We start from the raw sequence: 11,231 nt of genomic DNA, 5'->3' as shown, positions 1-11,231 counted from the left end.
GATTTTTATAGACCTAGTATTAATTTCTTTTTATGGTATTGATGGAACATAGGATCACTACAAGAAATTAGGGTTTTTGCAGCGCTTAAACTCGTTGCAAATAAGCGACTAAATTGCTGCATATACTCAATTCCAGCATTTTTAACTTCCTTGCACGATTGCCGTTATTATAGCGTCTTTTTTGCCTCAAACAGCGATAAAAAAAATTCCGCTGCATTAACTCATATTAGCAGCGATTTTTTTTCCTTGGTAGTACGTCCAAAAGCGCTGTAATTATCCGCTGCGAAATAAAGATATAACGCTGAGAAAAATTAATTACAGCACTCAGAAATCCTTGCAAATTATACCAAAATCGCTGCAATACATAGTATATATTTCCAGCGAAGTTTTTTAAAATTGTTGCAATTTGCTTTTTCCAGCGTTCTACGAATGTTGAAAATATATCCAAAATCGCTGCAATTTTACAAAAAATTGTTGTAATTGTCATCAGCCAACTATCGAAAATTGTTGTTAAAGTATAACTCCAGCAGATTGAAGTGTTCTAATTACTTACTAATCGCTGCAAAAAAAATTGATATTACAGCGATATATTTCAAAAGTGTTGGAAATAAGATATTCCAGCGTACCGTAAATGCCGGAATCAAAATGAAAAGCGCTGCAATGAATTTAAACTGTTGCAATTGTTGTGATACCCCGTTTTTACGTGTATTTTCACTGAAGGGTTGTTTTTAATTTGAATAATATATTGGTTTATTTATTTTAAATTAATGTGTTTTAATTGGGTTTTAATTTATTTGAGGTGGTGTTTAATTTATTTTAGTCGTTTTACGGTTTTTAATATCGTTTTCGGCGGATCTGTTTTTGGTTTCCGGAGTGAGAATTGGACCTCATTTATTTTCTTTTCTCTTTTTTTTTTCCCTTTTCCTTATTTTTTTTCTTCTTTTCTTCTTTTCTTCTTTTTTTTCTTCCTCTTTCCTTCCCGGTTTCTCTCTCCCCGCGCAGCACTCCTCTCTTTTCTCCTTCCCGTCGCCTCCACTTTGACCGGCCAGTTCTCCGCCGTCCGGCCACCGTTTAGTGCACCGCCACCACCATTCTCTTCCCCTTCCACTAGAGATCATCTCCACCAATTTTTAGAGCCATCGGACCAGCCGTTAGCTTTCGAGAGCCGCCAGAAGTCGCTGCACCTGCTCTGTTTTTGCCCCTCTCGCCGGTTGCTTTCGCAGCCCAGAACCACCGCTCGCCGGCGGCGTGGCCGACACCACCCACCCAGTTTTCTTCCCCTCTCACCGGTGAACATCCCCACCATGTTTCACCTCCATCCGAGCCACCGTTAGCCGCCACGAGCTCCTCCAAGCCATACGATTTTTCACCGTTTCCGGTGCCGTCGCACCACTTCCGGCCACCATCTTTTCACAGCTTCTTCCCCTACCTCTTGCCGACCTAAACCACCCATTTCCGGCCTCGATCCGTTGCCGGAGTAGCTCCCACGAGCTTAACTCCGTTCAGCCCCTTTTTAGCCTTCGACCGCCATTTCCATCACCACCCACGGCCAAAACTCATTTCCCTTAGCTTCATAAATATCTCAAGGCCATTCCCTATCAATCCCGAGCCTTGGTTTGTCCCCGTTCGAAAATGGGTAATTTATTACCCACGACAACAGTGTAAATTACACTGTTACGTTGCTTTTTCTCCGCCGTTTGCAACGTCGGGTGTTTTCTAAAATTACCGTATAGCGCTGTAAGTATTTTCCAAATCCTACTTTCAGATTTAAATATATTTTGCTCATTCAATAATTATTTATCTGTTGGTTGGCTGATTCCGGACTGAGTCCGAGGAGTTCGGGGGTCGGATGGATGGAGGATGGAGTTGCTTGTTTTATTAATATATGTTGGTTGATTATTTTTATACATTGTTATGGCATTACATGGTGCATGCACGTGTATTTTTGTTTAAGTGTGAAAAGCCTGTGTATTGGCGTGAATGGTCTTACGGGTGCGTGTGTATCACGACCCCAAGCCGGGATGGGGTATTATCCCGGTGGAGCTCCTCTGGTCACTCGGGAGCGGAATAAACTGAGTGATGTCCCCTGAGTTGTCGCTAGACGACGGGAGCGGGGGCTAGGGGTTGCTTGGCTACGAACGCGCCGGGCGCGGAACTGGGCATCGCTCTACGCACTGACTCCGTGGCCCTTCGCTGGTGAGGGCTAGAGGATGCTTGGCTATGAACGTGCGGGGCACGGAACTGGGCATCGCTCGTTAGGTGTCACATGCGTGGTGGTACTCTGCGGTGTGGCACTGGAGCCAGGGTGTGCGGATGACCCCTAGGGGAGGTCATGGTGCATACGGTTAATATGGATAATGGTTTGAGTCGGATAAAGGCCAAATGTGACTTTTGGCGTGTTTTTCGGAAAGGATGTGTTTTTTGGGCCAAATGGGTTTTTGGCGTGTGTGGAAAATTATGTTTTATGGGCTTTCTGCATTGGGCATGTTTCATGCATATTGTTTGAGTTCTATATGTGTTTATTATCTGGTAGTGTTTGGGTTTTACTTACCTGCGGTACCATTTTTGGTTCCGTAGCTTTTGGTGCAGAGTTGGAGGACGAAGAGGAGGAGGCTGAGCCCGAGGATGCGGCTCCGCCGGGTTGCTGATGCTATGATTTATATTTGGTTTAAAACTGTATTTCTGTTTTTGTAATATTTTATTTATGTATGTTTTAAACAGCTTGTATTACGTTAAGAAAAATTCTGGTACTTAGTTATGACTTTCGTTATCCGCTGCGTGTTTCTTTGTGCACATTTGTTGCTTTTGCACACACTTGGCACTCGTCGATGGGATGGTGACCCGGGTTGTCACCATCCGGACGTCTCGATTTTCCCGTGTTCGGGCGTGGGGATTTGGGGGCGTCACAATTGTCGTCATCGCTCTATGGAAAATCGTTGTTAAAGCGAAATAGCAGCATTAAGAAGCGCTGGAATTAGCTTAAAATGTGCTGGAATTAAATCTGAATTTCTAGCGATTAACTTAGAAACTCCTGGAATTGATAGTTTAATTGCAGCGATTCCTTTTAAAACTGTTGCAATCAAAGCTTTATTTCCAGCAATTATCATAAAAAGTGCTGGAATTGATTTTTAAATTACAGTGATTTATTACAAAACTGCTGCAATTAAACTATATCTTCCAGCGAGTTATTTACAAAGTGCTGGAATTAATTGTTGTAATTGCAGCGGTTTCAGCACAAAAGAAAAACAATTAAACTATTTATTCCAGCGATTTATTAAAAAAGTGCTGGTATTAATGGATATACTTGCAGCGATTTATTTAAAAACTGCTGCAATTAATATAAAATTGCAGCGATTGATGTTAGAAGTGTTGCAGTTAATTGGCTCAATTGCAGCGATGTTTTAAAAATGTGTTGCAAATATGATGTTGCAGCATAATAAAGATGCTGAAAATATAACAGAAAAGTGCTGGAATTGGATAAACTGTTGCAAATGTGGTTACCATCATTTTACGAACTGTTGTTAAAGTATTATTCCAGCATTATCAATCACTGCGGATACTAAAAAAATCGCTGGAATAGAATTTATTGAGGTTTTTTTTTTTTTTTTTTTCCTATGCCGCTTGTTATGCTGGTTTTATATAAATAACCATCATTAATGCAGACATATGTGATCTGAAATATGTTTCTTATTTATCCTGTTCATGTCAATCACTAACCACATGCAGACATCAATTGTTGACTTGGCCCGAAATAATCAAATAACTTTTTAACTTCAATAATTTCAGTCATTTAGTGCATGTTAATTCATCTGCATCACCACAAGTTTCCAAGATCATACATGAAACGATCACACATATTTATATAGCACTTATAGCAAATCAAACACCTAATTAAGAAATAGGAAACATTTATGGAAAATTTGCTTGCACTTTCATTGCTAAATCTAACATTTTGATCGAATATTACAAATCATTCACATTCATACTTCTAAACCCAGTGGGAAATTCACATTAGTTTTGGGCTATATACATTACGGGTGGACCAATTTCTTCCTACAACTTACAAACTACACATTTGATTAAAACACATGAAATCCAGAATTTCCCAACTGAAATGCTCCTCTATAGACTAAAATTACTTCATGTCATCTATAGTATAATGGGCACCTGAGCTTCGTGGCATGGGTAGAACAGCTTCAACACGTCTGCATCATGTGGGGGATGATTCATCCTCTAATCATTTTATCCGCCTTTCAATCTCTCCAACCCCTAGCTGTCAATGAATGTCAATAGCTATGTTACTTAAACCGATTAATTTATTCAGAGCAAACATTCCATTTAAACAAAAAGATGGATTTTATTTGAAAACTAACTTTAATGTTCCTTCATCATCGCCAAATAATTTAATGGCAAACATAAAGTATGCTAAACAACACCCTGTCATCAATTAAACTATCATTGAAGGCAAAACACTCTTCACAATGCCCATAGCAATTTTGGCTTATAAAGCTTCCTGTAATTACATAGACTGTAAAGATGATGTGTATGATACTTCACCCAAGTTCTATATATTTTAGTTGTGATTTACAACCAGTCTATCTATATATATATGCATCTGAAACTAATTTTTAATCTACAAGCAATTACATGTGTATACATGCAGTAGTCACATTTTAACAGTATAGCTGTATAGATTTATGTTAAAATTAGCTATGTTGATTATCTTTAGCATTGATTTCATTTGCAATCAATTTTTCTTCTACATCTGCTGAACCCAAATCGTTCTAGTAAATACACCTGCACAGCACAGGTCTCTATTTTGCTGTATGGCAATACACCTGCACAGAACAGCAATCTATTTTGCTGTATGGCAATACACCTGCACAGCTATCTATTTTCCTTCACCCAGGAAAATATTTCCTGCACAGCAAGGCTAAGTACATTTTACACCATAATTTATATCCTAATACACCATATGATGACGACTCTTAAGCTTTTGCAATAATGGTACAAACAAACCAAAAGATTGAATCTAAAGTCAGGTTACAGTTCCTTTCTCCGTGCATTAATATTGAGTAGCATAATGGCTAGACAATCACAATTCCCATAGCTAGAAAGTAAACAAGCCTTGTCTACTTAAACATGTAATAGAGCAAATGACACCATCCGGATGTTAATTTAAGTCAACAGGTGGCTTATGAGCGATGGAAGGAAAAAGATGTTTGTTTATGTCTTGCCATGGATTGCTAATCCTCTTACAGTATTTTCATTTCATTTAGTTGTATGTGGCTTTGTTTTTTCATTGTCATGTTATTTCTGCAAGTGGGTATTTTTTCCATGGACATGGCTTATTCTACTAGTTTCAATCACCAAGCCATATAAGGACATACTCATTGAGGTATACGACCAAATGACCATTTTACAACCCAATTGACTTGCAAAACCAAGTTACACTAAGTCTCATTCAATGTGCATGCCATGTTTCCAGCGTGCATCCAATATTATTATATATATATAACTTAGATAATCAAAATGTTTATGTGATGTTGGTGGATCTTAAGGCACCTTACTATGTTTGTTAATACCAAAATTTCTGCTGCTGCCGCATCAAACAATCTGTGAATGAATAAAGTAAAGACTTGTCATGCACGATACTGCTTAACTTATACCATATTCTGACTATAAACACTAAGAATGCTCCTTCACTGAACCCTAATAATACATGCTGAAAACATACTTTCTATTTAATCTAAAAGTCTCCAACAAAATATGAAAACTTAAATGATAATTTAATCTGCATTTGGTGAGATGCTAATATTTTTTACAACATAATTCTTCATCTTACATTGCAATTAAGTGTAAACCAATAACCCATAAAAGTATTAATAAATCTGATCCATCAGTTTAGGTAAGATCCCAAAAATGATTGGAAATAACATATGCGTCATTTTGTGTGCATCTGTAGAGTTCTACCCAAAATTGGTAGTTTGATTTATAATCTTCTGTCATACATTAAATGAATATATTAAGAAATTAGGGTTATAGTATATATTTTTTACTATTATCAACAAAATCAGCAACACATATGCATACAAACATAACACAAACTTGCACACATGTAAGTTTTCACCCACATTCAGCCCCCCCAAATTCACTTCTCTGGGTCCGATCCATTGGCATTTAGCAAAAATATCATAAAGACCCATTGGTGAGAAACAGAGGATTATGTGGTCGAATTCTGGTAAAAAAAACCCAAAACCGAGTACACTCTGATTTACTTTGTAATTGCAGGCTTTAAAGGGAAAAAAAAAAAAAAAAACCTATAGAGAGCATGCATATATAACTCTGTATACAATAACATTAAACAGAGCCCAAGGGGCTGGATCTTATTTCCAGCCTTAATGATGCTATTGATGACCAGTGGCCCACATATCAGTTATAAGTTTGTTTATACAGTCTACCTGCACAATAGGTAGGGATGATCGACATGCTAATGAAACTAGTAGAGCAAATAAATTACTCAACCACAGAATTTATGTTATAAAAGATCGTCCTTATAAGTTATCCTCAAAGCCTTTAATATTACCTCTTAAGATATTTCACATCTATCAAACCAAACAGCTAAATGCATCTTAAGTCTCAATTGAATGTGGAGAAAAATGGAACAGCTACTTCTAGTCTAACCCGGCCTGAGTGTACTGGTCAACTGTCCACACGTAGAGTCCTTCTACTTGCAAGGTGTGTTCATGACTGACTACTTAAATTTGTTGGTCATATATATATATATATTAATCATCCAACATTGGTGGATGATTATTCATCTGCCAATGTTGGAGGACGAAGTTCTGCGTCTAGAGAAGATTGGAAGACATGGCAAGTTCCATGAGAAGCTGAGCTCTCAAGGCCTTACCATAGTTCAAGATTTCTAATCCTGTTGTCTGTTGGCGACAATCAAAGGCTTAGAGAGGTACCTCCACAATGTATATATATAAATGGTTTTTATATCAAGCATTTATATGAAAACAGAGGTTACTAAAAATATGCAAAAACTCGGAATATTAATCTTAATTCCTACTTCCACATAATTCTAAAACATTTTCATTATTTTTCTATTTACTATTTTTGGAACAGTTTTTGGGTCCTAGAATGTCTGAGAAAATGTGGGAAGTATCCATAAGGCACTCTAGGACTTGTGTTTTGGGAAACAAACAGTTCAATTTCCAGAGAACTAATAATTATGGGTGATCAGCTGTATGTTTTTTCCTTTCTTTACTGGATTCGCAAATATTAGTAACATGTTTTTCTATGACCCTTAACTTGAATGCCAGAAACATAAACTGTCCAAACTATGGATTTATCTGAAACCTAGGCATCATTGTTCAACATATCATAGAAACATAACAACACACCAAGCTTATGAACAAGCATCAGAATGATTGTTTATAGATGAAAGCAAATGGTCACCCACATTAAGCTGGTGTGCATCCATGATGGTGGTCCAACTACTCCATCAATAATAACAGCTCCTGCAATTGTTTGAACGGTTTCATACAGCCTGTTAGTTTATCATAAAATGTAATATAAATATAACCACAATAACTATAGTGGGAATAGGCACAATTGTTGTGTAAATTAAAAGTATGAGAAGGGATCAAGCAATTACATAACTTCTATAGAGTCTTCATCTCCTGCATGGATAATAAGAACCTTCTCTTCATGGCTGTTCAAGCTGCTACAATTCTAGGAAAGCCCACATTCAAGCAGAAAATTCCGTACACAAAAAATCCCCCCACTGCCCAAATGCCTCCCACAATAACCACAACTCAAAAATAATCCTCTTTAAAGCCATTTATATATATATATATATATATGTTTTCATTTATAATTTGGCCACCCACCATCTCCCACGACCAAAAATATGCCCAAAATATTCAAAATAGACTACTAGCATGCTCACTAAGTCTATCCACGAGACTGGAGAGACTGGATAGCCTGGAGAGACTCGGGGTTACTTTGGAAATTCTGAAAAAATGATTGCATCAAAGCATCAGTAGCATTTTGCCTCTCAAGAAGAACTTGCATTTGACCCATCACTTCATCAAGCTTCGTCTTGTAATGGTCAACATCTTTCTTGTAATTCTCAGCATCTGTCTTGTGTTTTTCAATTAAGGCTTGATACTCTCTTTCTTTTTGGGTGTTCCGTTGTCTTGTCGACTCCGGAATGACCATCTCTCCTAGCCCCCTCGCGTATCCTGGTCTATGCCCAAGCACCTCTCTAAATACACTTGCTGCTGCCTCGTCATTGCGTTGCTCAGGCTCTAGACCATCCATCTTCCTGACCATCTCATTCTGCACGTGTAATATTTAAAATGGGTTTTGTTAATACCAAGGTTTGAGAGGTGATCCTTACAGTTTCAACGATAAATGGTCGTACCATCCTTGATGCAACAAACAATAGCAAGAAATACATATACTCACATAAGTGTTTTCAGTTGCTGCGGTGACAAATTTACCATTCTTCTTTGACCAGTGACTCTCCTTATAGAACTCCACCAAATTCGCAGAAGTAGCCCACTACAAATGTCCATGATTGTAGTAGGTAAGATGTTCTATCAGTTACATTAAATATTACAGCATATTTATTCAAAAGGAACGACCAATCAAGACGAGGACCCCTACTGAACGTCAACCCACACCATGACCAATGTGAAATCAGCTAATAGACTATACCTTCTCCTCCATTAGCCTAACAAAAGATTTGCGGCCTGCAGTGTGGTTAATGATTTGCGCCTTTCTATTCTCTCGATTTTGTCTTGCAATTTTCTGCATTACGTGACACCCAATATCAGCTTACACAAATTGCACACTAAGGATAGACTAATTAAATTCTGACAGATTGATATATCTTTAACTAATATATACCTTGAATTCCTCGGTTCCCCACCTCTCACACAACTTAGCCCAGACTTCCAAGCCAACCATCGTACTCCCAGCATCCAATGCTTCCTCGTGACTACCGTATGATTCATACTCTTTGTGTAATTCATGGTGGAATGCATTGAACCGCTTACGCAACTGCTTCCTGACGGCCAGTCTATGATTCTCCCGATCCCAATCTAAAACGAAGTCACCCTGCATGGATGAACATCCACGTTATTTTGAACTTGTGTTGTGTACACCCACTACCTTTTCTCAAAATAAAAGGCAATATCTCTTACTCTGACACGGTCAATCAACTCGTCCTTCTGTGCTTGCGGCACATTAGTCCATCTCGCATAGCTCATGTCGCAATGTTGTTTTATTAGTTGTGTTACCCGTGCCGTGAACATCGCTGCGTTCGAACAGCATGGTGCTGTTTCATCGTCATTGATCTTCAAAATCACAGGGCCATACTATCTCAACTTCTCGAACTCAAGACACTTAGCTGGCCCACGTCTCCGTTTGGGCTGTTCTTCGTTTGCGTTGGGCATCGTGGGGATAGTCAAATCTGTATTTTCAGCAAACAAAAATTCAGTATAAGTCTGAATATAAAAACTTTTTTATGTACACTTATATGAGTAATGTTTTGAGAAAAGAACCACAATAATTATTGTATCGGTATTGTCTCCGTTAGGTGGGGGTTCTCTTACGGTTGAGGGTGCTCTACGCGTCTCAGGTGGGGGTTCTCTTACGGGTGAGGGTGCTCTACGCGACTCAGGTGGGGGGTCTCTAATCGGCTCAGGTGGGGGCAATGGATTGGGACATGGCTGCTCCCATGGATGACTGGGAGGCTGCGTTGAGTCATCTGAACCTGACTGATCAGCCTCTGAGTGGCTGTGGTATGAAGTGATTTTTGCTCCTCGTGGTCCCCGCATTCTACTCTGGTAAGGTGCAAATCGTCTTGCACGAATACCTCGTCTATACCCTCTTCCTCGAGCACTTTCTCCCATCGCAAAACCTGCATTCGTACGACCCACCATTTGAGTAACAAATATGTGTTACTCAATAAATATTTCTTCATAGCACAAACATATATATGAAAAACATAACTCGAATACCCAGTTATTATTTGACTAAACTCTACTGCAGATGATTGTAGGATTTTTTGTGCAATACACCTATATATCAACCCCTTTATATTTCTAACATTATCAAGGTAGTGATGCATTCACTTATTCATGGTCTTTCTTTTTTTTCGCCAAATGATGAAATAAGAACAGCATGCATGCAAACATCTAGGTGGAATACCTGGTTTTATCAAGTACTTAATCGTCAAAAGTGTTGAATATCATATGTATAGTTAATGTTAACTCCTAATTTTGAACTTAGACATCACAAGCTCATTTGAGTTTTAACAACACTTTTTCCAGTTAAAATTGTCAAATGTTCCCAACCAATGTATGAGTCAATATGGATAAATAGAGCCAACCAATTTGCACACCGGGATTAGCTATCATTACAACTATATGCATAATGGGGGCATTCAAGATATATAGATTGAACAATACATTGATTAAGAAATGCTTCATTACTTGACCCAAATTTCTCAAGTAAAACTAACTGTTGCCCCTTGTTGAAACGAACATATGTCAAATGTTTTTCTTTGTTATATATAATATTCACATACTCTTTATGTCTAAGATAAACGATGGCAAGAAAGTGCGTCAACAAATGGGCTGCTTGTCTAAGATGACCTAGACTCATCGTCTGTGGATAGGTCATCCTCATCTGAATATTTCCCATCATCAGAAGCATAACCGGAACCAGAAGCAATCATGTCATCGTCAATAAAGTCTACTACACGTATGTTTTGACCAGCCGGATTGGTCACTTCTTGTGCATCAATGAACATAGGTTCGACATCATTCCTATTCAATGGAGTGGACATTGGACATTCTTCACACTGTAATGGTTCATAATCATATGATGCCTCATTTTCTTGATAGACATCATCATCACTTGATGATCCATCAATATCTCCTAACACCCTCGGGACTGGTGGAATGTCGTATACATTCCTATTCATGTACTTCTGCACCACAAACCATCTCCCTTTCGCCCTTATATCTCTAATGTAGAAACACTGGGAAGCCTGGCATGCCAACACAAATGGTTCATCCTTATACCAAGTCCTGTCCATGTTGATACTGGTCATATGGTTATCAACTCGTACCCCTTGTCTTGTATCACCCACGTCAAACCAATCACACATGAACAAGTACACCCGACGCCAACCCATATAGTGTAACTCC

The 11,231-nt window shown here is 38.5% G+C and overlaps 1 protein-coding gene across 1 annotated transcript; it reads right to left on the bottom strand.

Moving 5' to 3' along the window:
* Positions 1-9,392: 9,392 nt before the first annotated feature.
* LOC122290990 (circumsporozoite protein-like) lies at positions 9,393-9,929 on the bottom strand. The gene is made up of 2 exons (XM_043098646.1): positions 9,630-9,929; positions 9,393-9,521 (listed from the first exon to the last, which is right to left on the bottom strand). Exons 1-2 carry the CDS (start codon positions 9,927-9,929, stop codon positions 9,393-9,395), a joined length of 429 nt encoding a protein of 142 aa, XP_042954580.1.
* Between the last annotated feature and the right edge of the window lie 1,302 nt (positions 9,930-11,231).

This window comes from Carya illinoinensis, chromosome 13 (assembly GCF_018687715.1).
Source record: "Carya illinoinensis cultivar Pawnee chromosome 13, C.illinoinensisPawnee_v1, whole genome shotgun sequence".
Lineage (NCBI taxonomy): Eukaryota > Viridiplantae > Streptophyta > Magnoliopsida > Fagales > Juglandaceae > Carya > Carya illinoinensis.
The sequence above is the reverse complement of the archived record's forward strand: the minus strand, read 5'-3'. Positions and strand labels throughout refer to the sequence as shown.